Here is a 19,660-nt window from a genome sequence, read left to right as displayed (position 1 = left end):
GATCTGTAGCAGTGATGTGTTCTAAAATCGCTCTGTGACTTCATAATGGTTGCCTAGTAACAGACAGGCTTTCTCTTGAACCCTAATCGTCATCTAAACCTGCTTTAAAAGATCATCGGAGCCTGAACCTTCCATTTTAGAATGACAGAGTTCGATCTAGAGTTGTTGCCTTCAATAAAGTGTTAATGGGGTGTAATTATGTTAAAAGTGCAGATTCAGGTCACACCTTGGGAATGAGACATAAATACATCCTCTCCAGGAGATGGCGCTACAAACACACACAAGCTTAGACGAGAGGATGGTGATGTTAAAGGGATAGTTCACCCAAAAATGAAAATTCTTTCATCATTTACTCACCACCAAGTTGTTCCAACCCTGTATGAGTTTCTTTCATCTGTTGAACACAAAAGAAGATATTTTGAAGAATGTTGGTAGACAGTTGACGGTAGCCACTGACTTCCATAGTAGGGGAAAAAACCGGAAGTCAATGGCTGGTGACTGGTTACCTACATTCTTCAAAATATCTTCTTTTGTGTTGAACAGAAGAAGGATTTGGAACAACTTGAGGGTAAGTAATGACAAAATGTTTTTGTTTTTTTTGGGGGTTGAACTATCCCTTTAATTATGTATTGTAGGGGCTAGTTTGTAAAATATTTGCTCTACGTCCTATGATATTCCATCACACATTTTCATGTTACAACTAAATTGCGCATTTAAGCATTTAAATGTACACAAATGATTCCCAACTTATGTCCGTCTGAGAAGTGAACCTTTGCATTCTAGGCCCCGCCCCGCGTCTTGGCCACGCCCTCACGTCAGACCTATGAGAATGTAGGCGGGGCGTGTGCGGTTGCGCCATGTTAACGCTGCACGTTGCAGCCGCAGCAGCCAGTAGCGGCAATACAGAGACATATGCAGGATTATAGAGCTAAACCCGGCCAGCAGCCACAGAAAAGATTGCAATTGCGTTTGAGGCTTTTATTTAATGCACCGCGCCCAGAAGAACCCAGGATCGCGTCCCCATTTTGGAATGATTATTTCTTACAGTGCCAGAGGCCCCTTGAATTGAATGTAATGTGAACATCTACAGCAATGTGGTTATTTTCCTGCAGATGAGCTGCCGTTTTATCCTCTCCCCCCCTCCTATTCTCCTTTCATCATAAGTCAAGATCATCTTCAATTCACTGGACTCTCCTAAACCTGTATATGAAGGTAAGCAAGGTTGTATTTCTGTATTGGTGTCACCATTCATGCATGCATGCATGTCCTGTCTTCCTTTTTTATCCCATTGCATAGCAACCAATCCAACCAATGCAAGCTTCCAGAAGATCCCTGAAATGGTGCACAGGCAGAGGCATAAAGCGTGCATTCACCTTGCACGCTGGTTTTAGGGACAGGTTGCTTCGGACGCCATGCAAATGCCTTTATGTAACGTCCCGGGTTTAATTTCTGCTGCATGTCAAGATAATCCATCCATACGATGCCCAAATGCATGCAGTGTGTGTGTGTGTGTGTGCAAGCCAGGCAACATGGATTGAATGCATAGTGTATTTCGTTCTGTTCTTTATACCTGGCAACCCTCTCAATGGCCTCTTTTCGAGATCCTTCAGCTGTCATGTGAGATGTATTTGAGCTTTTGTGTTCATTTAAGGTTTATGTCACATCTGTACATCTCAGCTGCTCCCATTGTGCCTTATTTTCTCTGCCACATCATTACATAACCCCGGCTCTCATCCTTTGCATGCAAATAATCTGCTTGCATACAGTTGGATCTAGAGGGGACCTTATATTGGTGCAATAAGGTTTGTTTTAATTGTTTTCGGGGCACTACGCATCTCCCCTGGTTGAGTCGGTGACATCATCTACTGTTCTGTCCCCCTGGTGTGTGTGTGTGTGTGTGTGCGCGCGCATTCTTCAACAGACTGTAATGCAAGATCTGTATGTGTGGTTTTCTTCTGATAATGTGCTTGTTTGGATGAAAAGCCCTTTTACATGCGAAAATTGACGTGTCATGCAACTATTCAGTTGAACGGTTTTTATTGCAGTAGGGTTGGATGGTCCTGTAAAGCTGGCTTTGGTTCAGGTGTAATAGGTGACACATGAATGAAAGCATGAATGACATCCTGTTGGTCTGTTAGCATCTTGCTCAGTGGTTCTCAACTGGTTTTTGCATTGGATGTTCACAAGCAAAGTTTTAGGTATACATTTAAAAAAAAATGTATACAAATTTTTTTTTAGTAAAATTTGAAATAAGCGTGAAATTTTACTGGTACAGTTTTTCTTGTCAGGTCCAACAGTGTCTTGTATGGAAATGTTTTGTGCTGCCACTTTAAAGATCTTTGCCTTTGGCTGTTTACACACAACATTTTAAGTGTGTATGTAATTGGAAGAAAAAAATTGCTTGTGAAATTTAAAAAATACACTTTTTTTTTTTTGAGAATATATGCACATATTTTTTACTTGTAAAATGTTGCTTGATAGGTCCAACAGTGTCTTGTAAGATACTGTTTTTGGCTACCACTTGACAACACATGTTTACAGGCAAAATTCTAGGTGTGCATGCGATTTGTAAAATATTACTCTTGTAAATTTTAACAATGTATGCAATTTTCCCTGTTGAATGTAGTATCTGGGTCCTGAAGCAAAACCAATTGAGAACCACTAAGCTTACTTGTATAATTACTTGTAAAATATACTTAAAATTGAGCATTGAGGTGTGTTGAAAATACCATAAACTCCATAGGTCCAAAATATACGCGAAATTTGACGGAATTGGAATATTCACAATTTTGAAAGTGCATTATTGACAACAGAACAAAAACACATGGAACAAATAGTGGGCTAAATACTGTATTATTATGGGCCAAATTACAAGAAAATTTGCTGTAAAATACCATAAAGTTTGATTTGACATGACGGTTGACAATATGGCTTCCCCTGACTAAAGATTTTTTTTTTTAGTTAACTAGTAGTCGTTCATTTACACCATTAGACGACTATTGGCACGTTTATATTAATTTAATTATTTAAACGCATGCTATGGGGCAGAATATATAGCCATTCTACGCTCAAGTGCACGCATAAAGCTTGCCGCAAAGCACCAGCGAAAATAAAGATAATGAATGTGTCGGAAATAAAAAGTAAAGAGCCATTTTATTAGTTTTTTATTAATAAACTAGTGATTTGAGTCAGTGTTGGCTCAGGCTGCAAAGATGAAATTGACACACCATCTGACACACCATCTCCACTATATAGTGGACGCACATTTAAAGAGTATACAGATTTCTAACTGGTTAGAGTATTTATTTTGGTTCGTTTGAAAGTAGACATTTCAAGCTTTCTATATTTCTCATGTCTGTGAGGCAAGTAGTCATTATACCCTGAGTTTCGGTTCATTTTTGTGACGCGCTCTCCAGTTAACGGAGACAGAGACGGCAGAAAGCGCATCATGTTTGTTTTCTTTATTTTACAAAAGCACAACGTTTTATTGTGAGTTTACAAAAACAAAGTACACCCTTTACAGTTTTGAATGATGCATCACTCTATTATCTATATGAGCAAAAACGACTTATAATATTTCAAGTTGATTTCCGCTGCTATCAAATGCAAGTGATCGCGCCGGCTAATACTTTAGCTTCCACAATCCGCACAAACACTTGGATATGCGCCTAATAATAGCGCATTTATTAACAATTATCTAGGTTAACATTAGAGTTTTGTAAAGTTTCTACAACATGTTTCAAATGATAATAAGCCATATTTAAGGACGATGGATAACCGAGCGTTTGGTTTTCCTGCCCGTCATACTGTATTTATCTGTCCCTCGTGACTTTGCTTTTTTTTTCTGCGACCTATTGATGAAATAAAATTTTGGTCGACTAAGCCTCTTCTCTTCGATTAACGTTTAGTTGACTATTAGGGGACAGCCCTAGTTGACAATGACATCAACAACAAAAGATATGTAAATATTTTTTTTTTTGTATATTATAATTCTAATTTGTTCAGCAATCTTAACTCTACACAATTGTTGCCTTTATTATTTTTTTATATTATTTTTGGCATTCAGCATTGTATTTTCCCTTGATGTTCACAGAACACTCTGTAGCTTATGATGCATTAGTTATAGGTTATGATAACATAAGAGAGAAAGGTGGAAATATTGGGTGGAAGGTGGCTTAGGGGGGCTGACCGAGAGAGGTTTTTTTGGGGTGGGGGATAAACTCATTTTGTAACCCCACTGTCTGAGATCTACTGAGGTGTCGGTGGTTTGATCCCCACTCAGTGGAAAATTCGAAGTGTTTCGGTGTTTGTGGTATTCGATGACATCCGGGGAAACTTCTACAGAAGACAAATGTTCCGCCACACACATGCTCTCACACACATCACAGTTTAGCAAGTTATACAAAGAGATTGTCCTTTCTGCATTGACACGCAAGACAAATAAGGTTGCTGATGCAAGTATCAGACAACCGTTATTTTTAAGGAGTGATTTTGTGTTTTTGAGATCTCACGATTAAAAATCTTTGCGGTTCTTCTACTTCAAATCTTTTCATATTTCAACAATGTCATCTTAACAGTAAGTGTGAGATTTTAAGAAACAGTGATGCTTTTGTTTCAAAAGTCTTTCTTTTAAAGGTGCAATGTAAATGTAGTCGACCGGATGTCAAAGGAATGCTCAAATGCATTTGTTATTGATTTTGTCTGCCAGTTCCTTTCCATGTAGGTTGTGTCATAGATTAATAACTGGAGTAAGTTGGGTGTGTGAGTTTGAATAGGCGGCTGTGACCGTGCTGAAAGGTCACATGTTTGCTCCTACAGGTCATGAACTCTGACCCCCCTGTTGTTTACGCAGCTGCCTTTTAGTGTTATGGGAGCTTGTTTCGTACACCGCGGACATGTGTAAAGAAACTTAGTTGCGTCCATTTTTAGAAACCACAAAAAAAAAAAGTAAAAATAAACTTTAGGCGACTGTGTGAATGATAAGTGATACAAATGCCATTTCAAAGGGCTTCAGGAGAAGACAATGCTTGGGGTGGATTTTAAAGAAAGAAATTATTTTTTCTTATTTGTTTGTAAAAACCTTTCAGATTATCATTAATTCACCCTCATGTCGTTCCAAACCTATATGACCTTCTTCTTATGTGAAACACAAAAGAAGATATTTAGAAACATTTCTGTTTTTGTTTTGTTTTTTGTTCTTATTATGGAAGTCAATGGGGTGTTCTTTGGAAATTAATTTCCAAATGATATTCCTCAATATATCGTTGTCCTTCTCCGTGCGATACGAGAATCGATGCGCTGGCACCAAATATCGATATTTTAATTAATAAAATAAGGCGCTCTTTTCCCTGCTCCCAGTGTCGCTACTTCATGGCTCCTCGAGGTGGCGCTCAACACACGAATGAGGGTAACCTGAACATAAGTTAACTAGCCTAAGAAAAAGAGTTTTAAGTCCAAAGTCTGAACGCACTTCGGCTTTTATACCATTGATGGAACAAACATGTTGTAAATCGACATCTTTGACGCTCTTCACAGAGCTCTTCCACAGATACACACGGGAGAGTTTGAAAGCAGGCGTCTCTCAGCAGATAAAGAGCGTCAAAGATGTACAATTTACTATATGTTTTGGAAGCGTTGATCATTGTAGCCAATCCCAGACAACAGCGCTTAAAATGCTAGGGGGAAATGCTGGTATATCGTCACATAAAAAAAATTTAAATACCCAAGTCGGGACCTTTGACAACACTATTCCAAGGTTTATTTTATGGGGTGGTATAATGCCCTATTCACAAAATGTAAAATAAGTCTCTGATGTCCCCAGAGTGTGTATGTGAAGTTTTAGCTCAAAATACCCCACAAATATTTTTATATAGCATGTTTAAATTGTCACTTTTTGAGAGTGAGCAAAAATGATCTGGTTTTGTGTCTGTCCCTTTAAATGCAAATGAGCTGCTGCTCCCAGCAAAGAGGGCGGAGTTTCAAGAGCTCTGGTGTTAGCAGCAGCTCAATTACCTCACACAGACACACACTGAAATTTTAACAAACTTTTAGCCTTTTATGTTCAAACCAGAGTCGGACAAAGATGGAGAGACTCAAGAAGTGACATGTAGAATATAACAGGACATTTCTGAATGGTTAGTTGATGAATTTTTGTTGCTTATGTGTAGTTATCTTCTAGTCATTGATTAGCATATTCTGTCTTGATAATTTATATATAGTGTTTCCGGGGGTTGGGTTTATGTACATTTTAGGGTTAGTGATGTCATTAACCCGGGAGGAAGCTGTTGTAGTCCTTAAAAAGTGATTACTGTAAAAGAAAATATCATCCTTTGTACTTTGAGCGTCGTAACTTTGCAGATGTTTATGCTCAAAAAGCAACCTTACACACTAACTAAAGTTAAAAAAAAAAGTGAAATCATAATCAGCCACCCCTTTAAGTCAAGTCAAGTCATCTTCATTTATATAGCGCTTTTAACAATGAATTGTTTCAAAGCAGCTTTACAGAGATAAACATATAATTTAAGGTAACAGAGATTGCTTTGGCTTTATAGCGGTTCTTGAATAATGGGAAGCTGATAAACACCGAGATGTTCCCAGGTTTAAATAAAAGAGGTTGTTCAATTTTGAAATGTACGAGGTTTAGATGAAACAAATCGATAAGCAGTTAAATCGCCCGTCGGTGTATGAGTGAGTGAGTGAATGGGTGAATGTGAGGCAAATTGTAAAGCGCTTTGGTGGCCATTGGGTCTGTGAAAGCGCTATATAAATGCAGTCCATTTACCATTTACCATTTAAATGTGTCAGTTTACAAAGAAAGGTTTAAGCTTTTAAAAAGTATAAGCATAAAATGTTTTATTTACTTAAAATGTTAACTTTTTGTGATGTTTTCTAACGGTTTATAATAAAGAGAGAAAACCTTCACTTAAGCTTTTCACGGCCATTTTGTTTTAATAGTTAGACAGATATTGTGATGTATCATTATAGGATTGTCTAGCAATATATCGATTATCGCAGAATTGCTGTATTCCTGATATTATCGGTGAGCCGTGTATCGTATCGTGCTTTACCCTGTGATAGCCACGACTAGGCCTTAGTTAGGATTACTGGTGTCCATCTTGAGACAAAACAATGACACTGACATATTTTAAGATATGCCAGTGCAAGTTGCTTTCAGTTAAAACAGCTCAAACAGGCATTTTAGTCTGGAACTAGGCTTAAGCCTTGTGAAACCGGGGGAAAGACTAGATTGGGTGGTGTGGAGGCAGAGACGCAATAGTTGGTTACAAACTCTCTAGAGTTAGAGATTTTAGCTCTAGGAAACTCACTGTGAAGTCTTTGATTCTACGCCCACCAAGTCTAGAGTATTTGGTTCTAGATGTCTTGCTCTAAAGAGTCCAGAGTGGGCTGTCTAGAGCTAAACAATAATTATTAAAATGTAGTTGTTATTTCATCATGTCATATTCATTTATTTGAGTAAACTTTAGTAATGCATTGAAACAAATTTTTTACCAAAGCACCGAAACCCAAATTTTCATTTTCGTTTAGTTGAAAACCATTGGGTTATTGGGTAATTGAACTCTTTATGAAGTTCTTTCACAACAAGCTGCCTCTTGATATTTCAGCAGAAAAAAAGAAAAGTCACATATTGCTTCTCTAGAATTATTTTTGTGTGTGCATCCACACTGGTGATATTATTTACTTGTTTTAGTTAATCTGTGTTTTGTTTCCCCAAATAGACGCTGACACAGTCAAAATGCTCATGTTAAACGTCACAAATTTTAACATTGAATTTGAAAAACCTACAAAAAAATGTTTGCTGTTTCGGCCAAATATTGAGTTGCCGAAAATTCGGTCCATCGCTAGTAAATTGTACTCTCATTTTAGTTGGCAAAAACAACATTTTAGTTGACGAGGAAGTTCTATATAATCCAAATGTTCAAACATTATATATAAACATGCATCAACATTTAATTTCAAGCAATTTGCAATTTTGCAAAAAACTTTATCTCTTTAATTATTTATTGTCCGTGTTTTAGTGCATTGTTACGGAAGGAGTGCTTTCTCAACAAGACTTGCACATTCTGACTAGCTTAACTTAATCTTCAAATGTTCGTTTGCGACATTTTGTACACAAGCTAATTTTAATATGTTGATTGTGTATAAATCTGATTGATTATACATGTATAAGGTGTGTGTTGGAGTTAATTAACCCACTATCAGTGTGCATTAGTTTATCACTGTTCATTGTTAGCGTTGAAAGCATTGTTAGCATAGTTCATTTTTTGCGGTATTGTTTTTTTCTTGTCATATTTTCGTCAACACATTGTTTTAATATCTGCATTAATGTGCATTTTTCACTGTGTTCTCGTTATAATTGATGACATCATTGCCAATCAGAAACGTGGTTAGGTTTGAGAAACTGTGGCTGTAAAATGTTATGTCTCTTTTTGCTAGGTGTTCAAAGGAAGAAGAATCATTTTTTTGCTCTTGTAGAAATTCTTCTGTATTATTTGTGTCTCTTTTGAAAACCTATTTATATTTGAAAAGACGGAGCTATTTCAAAGAGAACCTCTTCAGTTGGCTGATAGTCTTGAGGAATCTGGTCAGAATTGACCTTGTTAGCTTAAAGAAGAGTGTTTAGTATCACTGAAACCTTGAATGAAACAGTTTAATGTTATGAATATCAGCAGTTTCAGAAGCTGAATGAGGTTAGCTCACAGGAAAAAAAGGAAATATATTTGGCAATTTCCTTTCATGAGTTGTATATGATGACTTGTCTTCACAACAACCCTGACCTGCACTTCCTTTACGAGTTTCTTCAATTGACAAACCATTGTCTAACTGTCGTCGTGTTTTGATTTTTGCTATCTCGTTTCTACTAGTAGAACCTGAAAGCTAAAATCTACAAAACTGCTCGCTTTATAGCCGTTTACTGGAACTTTTTAGGTGGAGTACAGATGAATGTTTGTGAATCATGTTTGCCGTAGGATCACATGCACTGGTGTGTTTTTTTACACCGCTTAATAACGTGTACAGTGGTGAATGCGGGTCAGCTGACGTTGTTGGTGACCTTTAGCCTTGTGTGTTTTGCAGACGGAGTGGGGACCGTAATGACCGCACGCTTCCGGTTGCCTGCTGGCAGTACTTACGATGTGGGAGCGTTGGAGGAGGCCAGAGAGAGACAGCAAGCGCAGGTGGTGTGTAACGTTTTACTGCTGGACAACACAGTACAGACCTTCAGTGTCAATGTGAGTACACACGTTTAACCTAAGCTACTAAATCAACCCTCAGGAGGACTAGTTGTTTTCCTAAAATACGCCAAATTTTGATTTAATATTAAACTTCAGTATCCTTTGTGCTCCATACTTGAAAATCATTTGGATCGAGCATGTTTTTTTCTTTTGTAAGAGATCAGTTTAGATTTTCATTTGGTGGATAACAAAACATGCAAAAAATCCCTGGACTTGGGCCAATAAGAAACCAACTAGCAGTAGCAACCAATCAGAATCCTCCAGCAAGACCGTAAAAACCAATCAGAACACCATAGCAGCTGCATAACAACGCCCTGGCAACCACTCAGAACACTCAAGGATCTTGGCAGCAGGCCAACACCACTCGCATTTACTTCAGAAAATGAACAACAACAAAAATCAAGATTAATTTAACAGTACTTCAATCCTAAAATTACCAAGATTACAATAAATGTAAAAAACTCCATTCATTTTCTCCAGAGGGAATTTAGTTTTTTACAATATTTTCTAAACCTTTAAAGACAGACCTGAGTTCCGATGTTGTTAATCGATTGTATATGCTTTTGTGGAAGCCGTCCATTAATTCTTAAATCTTTATTCCTGTATGGCAAAGTCTACTTGCAGTGAACATCCTCTCCCATGAAGCACAACAAAAGACATAATCAAGAAAAAATACTTAAATATTTGTACATATTTTACAGTAAATGAAGTGTTGTTTATATAGATATAATCAACAACTTAACTTTTATATTTTTCCATTTTCATTGTCATGCGCAATGCTTCATGGTATTTTAGCTCTTTCCCTCATTAAAGCTGTTACACAGTCTTGTACCTTTTGTCTTTTTGTCAAATGTTCAATTTTTTTGGCTTCAAATTTTGTAATGTTATGATGCACCTCGTAGCTGGTTGGTTTGGTTGAATGGCTTATGCTTTAAAGAAGCCTTTTTTTAAAAATCCTTATGGGAAAAATGAATGAGGAAGACAGGACTCTTACTTCTGAGTTAACTGTTACCTTTACTAACCGCGAGTACATGTTTTAGAGTTGTGTGGATAATGATCTTCTATCTAGAGGTTGTAAGTTCAATCCCAGGTAGAGGTGACCCAGAAACCGCAAAGTTACTGATGTCTCTCAGTTTGGCTGTATCAGCATTTTTACTCCTGAGCTGCAGCGCTGCCGTTAGTGTGCAATAAATTGGTTTGGATGAAAAATGTCTGCTAAATGGCAGGTCGGTAAGAATCACCACAGGAGACCAGCCGTCTATGAGGTACAATAGAGGCTGACTGGAGTTATGCGGTGTGGCGGCTCGGGTTGGTTTTCCGCGTGGAGCTCAGAGGGGCTGTTTCGGGCAGATGCTTCACATTCCTGGGTTCGACAGAAGCGTGTCCTGAGGCCATGGCTGTCATGATCATACATGCTGCACAGATCTGCTGGGCTGAAGGGTTAAACTAGCTTGCAAACGTTTGTCTATTAAAACTGCCTTGGATTCAAAGGATAATATTTCATGTCTCATGTTTTCGTTTGGTAATAAAATAAATTGGTAATAAAATATGCTGTTTTACCTATACTATATTTAACTATTGCACTATATTTAGTGTTTTATTGTGAAAATACTATATTTTTGTGGGAATTCCGTAAAAAAACTGCTTGTCCAGAAACATGGCATTTCCATGGTGCCTAATGAACATGGTGTTTCCATGACAGGTCCAAAATAAAAATGTAAAGTTTTGAAGTCATTGTATTATCAAAAAATACATTACTTAATTTCTTAGACATTGCTTTTTTTTCCCCAAGATTTTGTTTTTGTTTCTTTTTGTGTTTTGTTTGGTTTGGTGTGTGTTTTGATTTAGTGTTTGATTTGGTGTTTATTGTGTTTTTGTTTGTTGTATTTTGGTTTGGTTTTTGTTTTGTGTTTTTGTTTGGTTTGGTGTGTGTTTTGATTTAGTGTTTGATTTGGGGTTTGTTGTGTTTTGGTTTGGTTTTTGTTTTGTGTTTTTGTTTGGTTTGGTGTGTGTTTTGATTTAGTGTTTGATTTGGTGTTTGTTGTGTTTTTGTTTGTTGTATTTTGGTTTGGTTTTTGTTTTGTGTTTTTGTTTTGTTATTTTGTTTTGTGATTTTGTTTGGTTTTGGTTTGTTGTTTGATTTGGTGTTTGTTTTTTGTTTGGTTTTGATTTTTGTTTTGTGCATGGTTTGGTGTTTGGTTTTGCTTTATTTTGTCTTTTGGTTTGATTTGTGTTTTTATTTGGTTTTGTGGTTAGGTTTTTTTTTTGTGGTTTGGTTTTTATTTTGTGATTTAGTTAGATTTTTGTTTTTGGATTTGTTTTTTGTTTTGTTTTTGGTTAGTTTCTCTGTTTAGTTTAGTGTTTTTGTTGGGGTTTTGGTTTGTTTTTGAGTGTGGTTCTTTAATTTTTTATTACAGTGCCGAACTGATATGAATGCATACTTTTTGTCTCTTGTAGAAGCAAGATCAGGGGCGGATCTTGTTGGACGTAGTGTATAAACACTTGGAGCTAACTGAGCAAGACTACTTCGGCCTTCAACTAGCAGACGACTCTTGTGACAGCCAGGTAGGCGCTTGCCTGTCACTCAGCCGTCATCATCGGCAGTAGATCACCCATAAACCCTTGTTCATTCAAGCAGCACATCATGTTGCGCAAAAGAGCATTGAACCTGAAAAATTCATATTTTTGCATATCAATGATATGAAAGATGCAAAAATATTTTCCCATGTACCTTGTTCATTTTCAGTCTATTATTTATAGCGAATACGAAGCAGTTCAGTAGTTATTTTGGTTTCTAGACACCGTGTCTGCATAAACAGGAAAGTTGAATCTCAGGTCACACATTAAAACGCTGCTCTGTTTCTGCTCCTAGTAAAACAAGGTGAATGTTTAATTCATTGCGTTTAATGATGTAGTTTTTTTTTTAATCGACAAGCAATTTTGGTGTCTTTCACATTGCTGAGTTTGTGTGATTGTCATGAAAATGTTGTGCTATGAGTAAAAAGGGGTCTACATTTCATACACGCTGTTTTATATTGTTTATGAATGTGTGTTTCAGAGGTGGCTGGACCCAAACAAATTTGTTAGAAAACAGCTTAAAAGTAGGTTTTTTTTTTTTTTACATTTTTAAATTTGAAGGTTTGGTAACACTTTACTTGATAGGGGTTTGCATAAGACTGACATGACACCTTCATAACCATGACATGACATATGTCATGAATATGAAGTAGGGTTTATGCATGTTTATGACAACTGTCATTAAGTGTCTTTCGCTCAATAATGACATTTTGAATGCAAATATGACATTGTTTAAGATGTCTTTGTTATGACATCTTGACATAAACCATAACATCATAACCTCAGTGTCTTTGTCATGACAACTTGACATTAAATTAAGTTAAACTGTCATGTGGTTGGTTTTGACATTGGCTGTCATCAGTCCATTATAACTGTGTCATGAATATTTTTCGTGACCTCAACTACAGTGGTACAAATTGAATTTGTCATTAAACAGTTATAATGGCTTCATGACAGCCAATGTCAAAACCAACTACCTGACAGTTTAATGTAATGTTAACCAACAAAGCTAAGTAGTTTCTTAAATTTGATAATTGTCATGTTTATGACAGGTTGTGTTGTCTTAGTAATGTCAAGTTGTCATGACAAAGAAACTGACAGGTTATGATGTATTGGTTTATGTCAAGGTGTCATAACAAAGACATCTCAAACAATGTCATATTTGCATTAATGTCATAATTGAGTGTATGACACTTAATGACAGTTGTCACAAACATGCATAAAACCTCCTTCATATTCATAACATGTGTCATGTCATGATTATGAAGGTGTCATGTTAGTCTTATGCACACCCCTTCAAGTAAAGTGTTACCGAAGGTTTTTATTTGTATGATGTATCAGAGTAAAATGTTCTTTTTGTAATTATTTTACATTTTCAGGGCCATCCCCACATAATCTGAGGTTCAGGGTGAAGTTTTTCGTGAGTGACCCTGGTAAATTACAGGAAGAGTACACAAGGTACAGTAAAAAAAAAAAAAGATTTTTACACTCCTACGCATATGAAAAGTAAAAATAAAACTTAAATCATATTAATTAAATCTCTCTATATCGTAAAAAAAATAACACATTTTCTCACTCTGTTGCTCATAACATATTTATCAGTGATTTTGTTTGTGATATTTTTTTTTTTTTTTTTTTTTTTTTATCATAGATATTTGTACTTTTTGCAACTGAAGCAGGATATTCTGAGTGGCAGGTAAGGATACACGTTGTACATCTAAAATGTATAATTTTCCCTCCCAAAGCCAATCTCATGTAACAATTTTCATTTGTTTCTTTGCTAGGCTTCCTTGCCCACAAAACACTGCAGTTCTTTTGGCTTCTTATGCAGTTCAGGGTAAGCATTACAGATTATTTCTGCATTAACAATTAGTGGGTTTTTCAGTGCCGATATCTATAGAGCATGGTAGCAGCCATTTACCTAATTTTAAATTTAATGTTGACAGATATTTTGAAATGCCTTTTGAGATTTTGGCAAATAAAAAAACTAATGTAATGAGGTGTATTTTGTTTCTGTATTTTGCTATTGTGCGAAGTATATATCACTTGCCATTCATCATTACTTGAACATCTATTTTAATTACGCAAGTTTGAGAAACAGATTGCAGACTCTCTGACCTGTGGTTTTGTTTGGCTGGTGATATAACCGTCCGCACAGGATGCACAAAGGCTGTACGGTTTGCCAAATAGTTCATGATCTGCCTTTTGTCTCTTTCCTGTCCTTGTCTGACCCATTTCCAGTAATAAAGCTGAAAAATGTGCCGATTTATTACATGATTAACAATCTGTTTTAGTAGCCAGTCATGTTACACTCAGCACAGCTCATGTGTTTTATTAGTAGCTTCCCATTTCATTCTTTTATCGTATGGAAATCACATACGTTTGCTCTGTTTTTAATAGGTTTTTATATTCATTTAGATTTTTTTCTTTCCATTTCAGGGTAAATATGATTTTTTTTTCTTCTTTTGCATTTACAATATTGGATATTAGTGGTATTTTTCATTTAGATTTGTCCTATTTTTCATAGTGCTGACTTAACGTTAATAATTAATAGTACTAATAATTTAATAACTGCTAAATGAACATCAGACATTCTTTAATGCTTCAAATTTGAATTAAACGTACTTGCAAATTTCTTTGTTTTTTTTAAATTATACAAAAATGTTTGTTGCTATAAATATACATACTTTTCAAAATTGTTCAGTGCTTCAAATTATTATCAAATTTTTTTTTTTTACATGTTTTTTATTAATTATTGTTAATTTTATTAGGTTATTGTCCACAAATATTTTTGATAAAAATGATCAACTTATCAGTATCAGCCAATTTTTGATAAAAGTACTAAAAGTAAATGGTGTCGATTTTGATTCTTGTTGACTTTAGGGGGTCTCCTGTAGCTTCTATGAGGAAACTGGAAGCCTGGCTCTATGAAAGGGTGAAAGACACATTGTGCCTCGCATTGACATACATACACACATGGTTTCTTGGCCTATTTTGTGTTTCAGCTGAGTTGGGGGACTACAGTCACTCCGAGCATTTGTCTGGGTACCTCTCCGAGTACAGCTTCATTCCCAACCCTCCGCAGGACTTTGAGAAAGAGGTCGCCAAACTTCACCAAGAGCACAAGTAAGACATGTCCATGAAATCCTCCAGTGTGTTAAAGATTCTTATATTTAACTGAGTGTCAGTGGAGACGGAGGAACAAAGGGTCACAGCTGAACACACACACACATACACGGGCAGATTTGTGGAACAAGGCGGTTCATTGTTTGTGGATCTCTGAGATTGAGTCTCTCTTCTCTCTCTCTCTCTCTCGCAGTGGACTCACACCAGCTCAGTCCGAGTTTAACTACTTGAATGCTGCGCGGACGCTGGAGCTGTACGGCGTGGAATTGCACTATGCTCGGGTGAGTGACCGGCCCAAATTACCCCACTGGCTACCCCTCTTGTTTCATATGTACTGCAAACAAACACACTAGAGGCTTGAATGATATCTGGTGCCACTTAAAACTAGGGATGGACCCTTGTTTTGTGTTTTTTCTTTTTTCTTGTTTTTTTTTGCAATTTTCCCCACTAATTTTAATATATAAAGTTATAATTTGTTTGTCTGTCATTCATTCTCTCATCCGTTTGTTTTATTGGTCGTTCTATATATTGTAGTATTGTACCGAAATGTTTTTTTTTCTGTAACAAAAAGCGAAATTAAAGTTTTCATTTAGCCGGAAATCAAAATGGATTTTTTTTCTTTCTTTTTTTTTACTAATCAATTAATCAATCAAATTTTATTTAATCAATACTAAAGTAAAACTTGTATATAAACATTAGAAAAATTGCACACAGGAAAAAAAATGTAATGGTATAATTTTCTCTTTTTTTTTTTTACTCTAATTGGTTGTTGAAATATAAACATCCAAACAGTGGCTGTAATAACTTGTTTCCATGACAGATTTATTCAAATATTAAATAATTAAGACAACATGTTAAGGAAAAATTTAATATAGTGCATATTTTTAGCAAAACGCTCCTCTAGAGTTATTCACAGTTCAACATCACAGTTTCAGTCAATGATTTTGGTAATATTAATAATTTTTGGTTGCCGAAATTGTTGCATAACTAATATATTGTTCTATGCATCATCATGTGTTCTGTCAATATATTGTTCTGTCATTCATTTGATCTGTTGTTCGTTCTAACTATTCTATCCATCTGTCATTATTGGCTGATAGCGAAATGGTCGCCAATATATTGAGCATCCCTTCTTAAGCAAACCAAAAGTCTAAGCACTCTTTAAAACAAAATGGTTTTGATGTTGCCGTGGAAACTGCATCCTTATGGTTTCCCACTCTTCATGATTTCAGGACCACTGTAACGCAGAGATATACATGGGAGTTTTGTCTGCCGGCATCTCCGTCTATAAAGACAGGGTACGAGTCAACCACTTTCCATGGTAAGGGTCGTTTTAGCTGTAAATCTCTTTAGAATTGCGAATTTCATTGAAATAAACACATTCGAAAGCTTGTGGATACAAGTTCTCATTTGAAACATCTTTTATGTTCCCTTCCCTCTCCTTCTCTTGTGTTTCAGGTTGAAAATTGTAAAAATATCTTTTAAATCTAAACAGTTTTTTATACAACTAAGAAAAGAACTGGTATGTATTCGTTTAGATGTATTGTTTTGCATTTAATCGAAATCTGTCTTTACCTTAGATTACTTACAAAATGTAGTCTGTTACTGTACAAATTACATGATGAAAATTCTCAGTCAGTTACATTACATATTTTAGGTAATCAGACTACTTTTAGATTACTTTGATTACTTTTAGATTACTTTTGACCTACTTCATAAATCACATTGATTTGAATAGGATAATCTTGTACAATATTGATATAAAAATACAAATAGATAGAAATGATATTCTATTCTTTGCATCAACAACATGCATTGCATTGACCATTACATTACAGCAGGGTTTCCCAAACATATATAAGCGAAATGATGTAATCAATAAACAAATAACTGTATTCTGATTATGAGTATTATAAAATGTAATATAATCTGATTACAAGTGCTTAATGTTTGGAATCTGATTATGTAATGCATATTATATGATCAGTTACTACCCAGCTCTGGCTGTAGTAGTGAAATTGGAATTGAATTGCGAAGCTTTATTGGTATTGATACTAACTATTGAAATTGTTACATACTAAAATGGATTATCTGCAAAATACAGTGAGCTCACCAAACCTTCTTTCTCGTCTTCCTCTATCTTTTTTCCTTTGTGTCACAGACTGAGAGCAGAGAGTCGTTATTGGGTTTCAACATGATGAACTACAGAGCTTGTAAGAACTTATGGAAGGCCTGCGTGGAGCATCACACGTTCTTCAGACTGGAGCGACCCGTTCCCCCTGAGAGGAACCTCTTTCTGCAGTACTTCACCCTCGGATCCAAGTTCCGCTACTGGTGAGAATGTTAGAAGAGGTTGTTTATTAGGGTGTAGTGGATATAGGAGCACGCAATGGCATTTGGAAAATTACATTTATGCAAAAAATAAAAAATAAAAATGTCTAGTTTTCCATTACAAATATCCCCAAAAAATGTTTTAAACCAAGATAGATTTACTTAAAAATCTAAATAACTTAAAATATGAAGTCTTTTTTTCTGGGGGGAAAAAACAGCCAAAATAAGTGAGTTTATGCTTAAAAAAACAAAATCAGTCTAAAATAAATTTAATTCAAAGGTAAAACAAGATTAGTTTTCTGACCCCATTTTTTTTTTTTTTTTTTTTATTCAAGCATAAACTCACTTAATTTGGATGATTTCTTTCAGAAAACAAGTCTTAATATCTTACGTCAAATAGCTTCTCAAGTTAATGTATCTTGGTTTAATAATGTTTATACTGGAAAACAAGAGAAAAATGCTGAGGAAGAATATCATTTTTTTGCAGTGTAGATGTTACACCTGAAGATTTCATGCTGGAAAACCAATGTCAAATTATTTTGCTGTTCTTTTCTCCTTGTATATATAATGCATTAATATCAAAATGTCATACTGAATTTAATTGAAAAGCTAAAATGGTATGTTTTATTTATTTAATATTGCCTACCCTTAGAAATATTTTAGTTGTGGTCACAGCTGTAAGTCCTTTTGTCATCTGTTGTACGACCATCTCTCCTGATTCTTGCACAAATGGAGTTTAAAGAGTCGGCAGTGACACTATGTTCTGGCTTTTTTGCAGTGGTAGGACAGAGGCGCAATCTGTACAGTACGGAAAGGAACGAGGCATCAAGAACAGAGTTTTTGCACGGTAACACTTTTTTTTATTAACCAATGAGGGGGTGGGGGGACACTGTGCAAGTAATATGCATTATGTAAGTAGAGTTTTTGAAAAGGAAATGTTATGCGGTAGTAATACCCAACCATTGTCTTTGTTTGTTAACGGCAGTGTTATTTTAATTGATATCCTATTAGGTTTTATTAGTTTTGAATTAGTTTTCATTTGAATATTTTCCGTTTTAATTGTAAATTTAATTAAAGGTTTAGTCATTTGTTGTTTGTCAATTGTATTAGTTTTTTTTAAATGTCTATTATTTTATTACTTTTTATTTAAGTTTTAGTTTTTTAGTGTCAAGCATCAAGAAAAGTTGCCTTGGCAAGTTAATTCTAATAACCCTGGTTCACGACACTGCAGATTTTGTTTATATCAGCTATATTTGTTAGTAAGGCGTGCGGATATACGGTATATCATGATAACGAACATGCATGATATTGTTATCGTGGGCACTTAAGAAAACCGTGAATAATTATTTATTATGAATTATTATATATAACATTTAATTTATAGGTAAAAGATTACAATACTGCTATATTAGTTAACATTAGTTAATTCATTAGTTAACAAAAACTGACAATAAACAATACTTCTAAGCATTTATTAATCTTAATGTTGAATTCAGCATTTAATAACACATTATTCAAATCAAAAGTTGTAACTATTATTTAATGGATCTGAGCTAATACGAACTAAAAATAAGCTGCATTTCTTTAATTAACATTAACAAAGAATAATAAGTTCTGTAACAAATGTAGCTATTGCTCATTGTTAATGCATTAACTAACGTTAACTAATGAGACCTTATTGTAAGTGTTACCTATTGTTCCTTATAATCCTTTTGCACTTTAATCTGTTTGAAACATGTTAATTTATAAATTTTTTGTGTATTGCTTTATTGTATTTAAATGTTCTTTTCATTATAAGAAAAAGTTATTAAACCTGTTATTGTATGACAACACTTTTTTGCAACTTATTTCAATACCGTGATAAAACCGTATAAAAGCTTCAGCAATTATCACAACATGAAAATTTAAAACCATCACGTCTGTTTGATAGTATGTGCCGATTTGTGTGTGTTTGGGTGTGTTGCATCCCACCCATTTCGATCCCTGTGGTGTTAAAAGTGTCAGTGTGTGTTTGTCGAAGTGTGGTCAGATGTTCTCAGAATGACACCCAAACACAGGAAGTTTAAGCAGGGCTGTGAAGCACACGACTGTGAAGGGCGTGCGCATGTCATGCACATGTTTGTGAAAACACACTCAGACATTTGTTTTTCGAGAGCAGCGTTTGTTCGAAGATGCTGAGGCTGAAAATCAAACTACGGTTTATGTTTCATCATAGGAGGTATTTCTTTTTGTATGCGATAATCGTGCTTTTGAGGAACGGCTCAATCTAAAGATTAGCAGATATTTGTGGTTTTTAGAAGAAGCATGTGTACGAACATTGTAACATAAAAGCAGTTGTTTGTTAACTACTGGTTGGCTTTGTGTATTTTTTGTCA

At 35.4% G+C, this 19,660-nt stretch overlaps 1 protein-coding gene across 1 annotated transcript in view; it reads left to right on the top strand.

Annotated features, from left to right (window-relative positions):
• Positions 1-847: 847 nt before the first annotated feature.
• Positions 848-19,660, top strand: part of ptpn4b (protein tyrosine phosphatase non-receptor type 4b) — a 30,258-nt gene continuing 11,445 nt past the window's right edge. The window contains 13 exon segments of the mRNA XM_056266603.1: positions 848-1,212; positions 9,094-9,248; positions 11,709-11,816; positions 12,310-12,352; positions 13,208-13,286; positions 13,480-13,524; positions 13,613-13,665; positions 14,834-14,954; positions 15,148-15,235; positions 16,187-16,275; positions 16,413-16,476; positions 17,116-17,288; positions 18,064-18,132. Of these exon segments, the coding sequence (XP_056122578.1) occupies positions 9,111-9,248; positions 11,709-11,816; positions 12,310-12,352; positions 13,208-13,286; positions 13,480-13,524; positions 13,613-13,665; positions 14,834-14,954; positions 15,148-15,235; positions 16,187-16,275; positions 16,413-16,476; positions 17,116-17,288; positions 18,064-18,132 (1,070 nt within the window). The 5' untranslated portion in view covers positions 848-1,212; positions 9,094-9,110.

Source organism: Rhinichthys klamathensis, unplaced genomic scaffold (assembly GCF_029890125.1).
Source record: "Rhinichthys klamathensis goyatoka isolate OS25496 unplaced genomic scaffold, OSU_Roscu_1.1 h1tg000250l_1, whole genome shotgun sequence".
Classification (NCBI taxonomy): domain Eukaryota; kingdom Metazoa; phylum Chordata; class Actinopteri; order Cypriniformes; family Leuciscidae; genus Rhinichthys; species Rhinichthys klamathensis.
The sequence above is the reverse complement of the archived record's forward strand: the minus strand, read 5'-3'. Positions and strand labels throughout refer to the sequence as shown.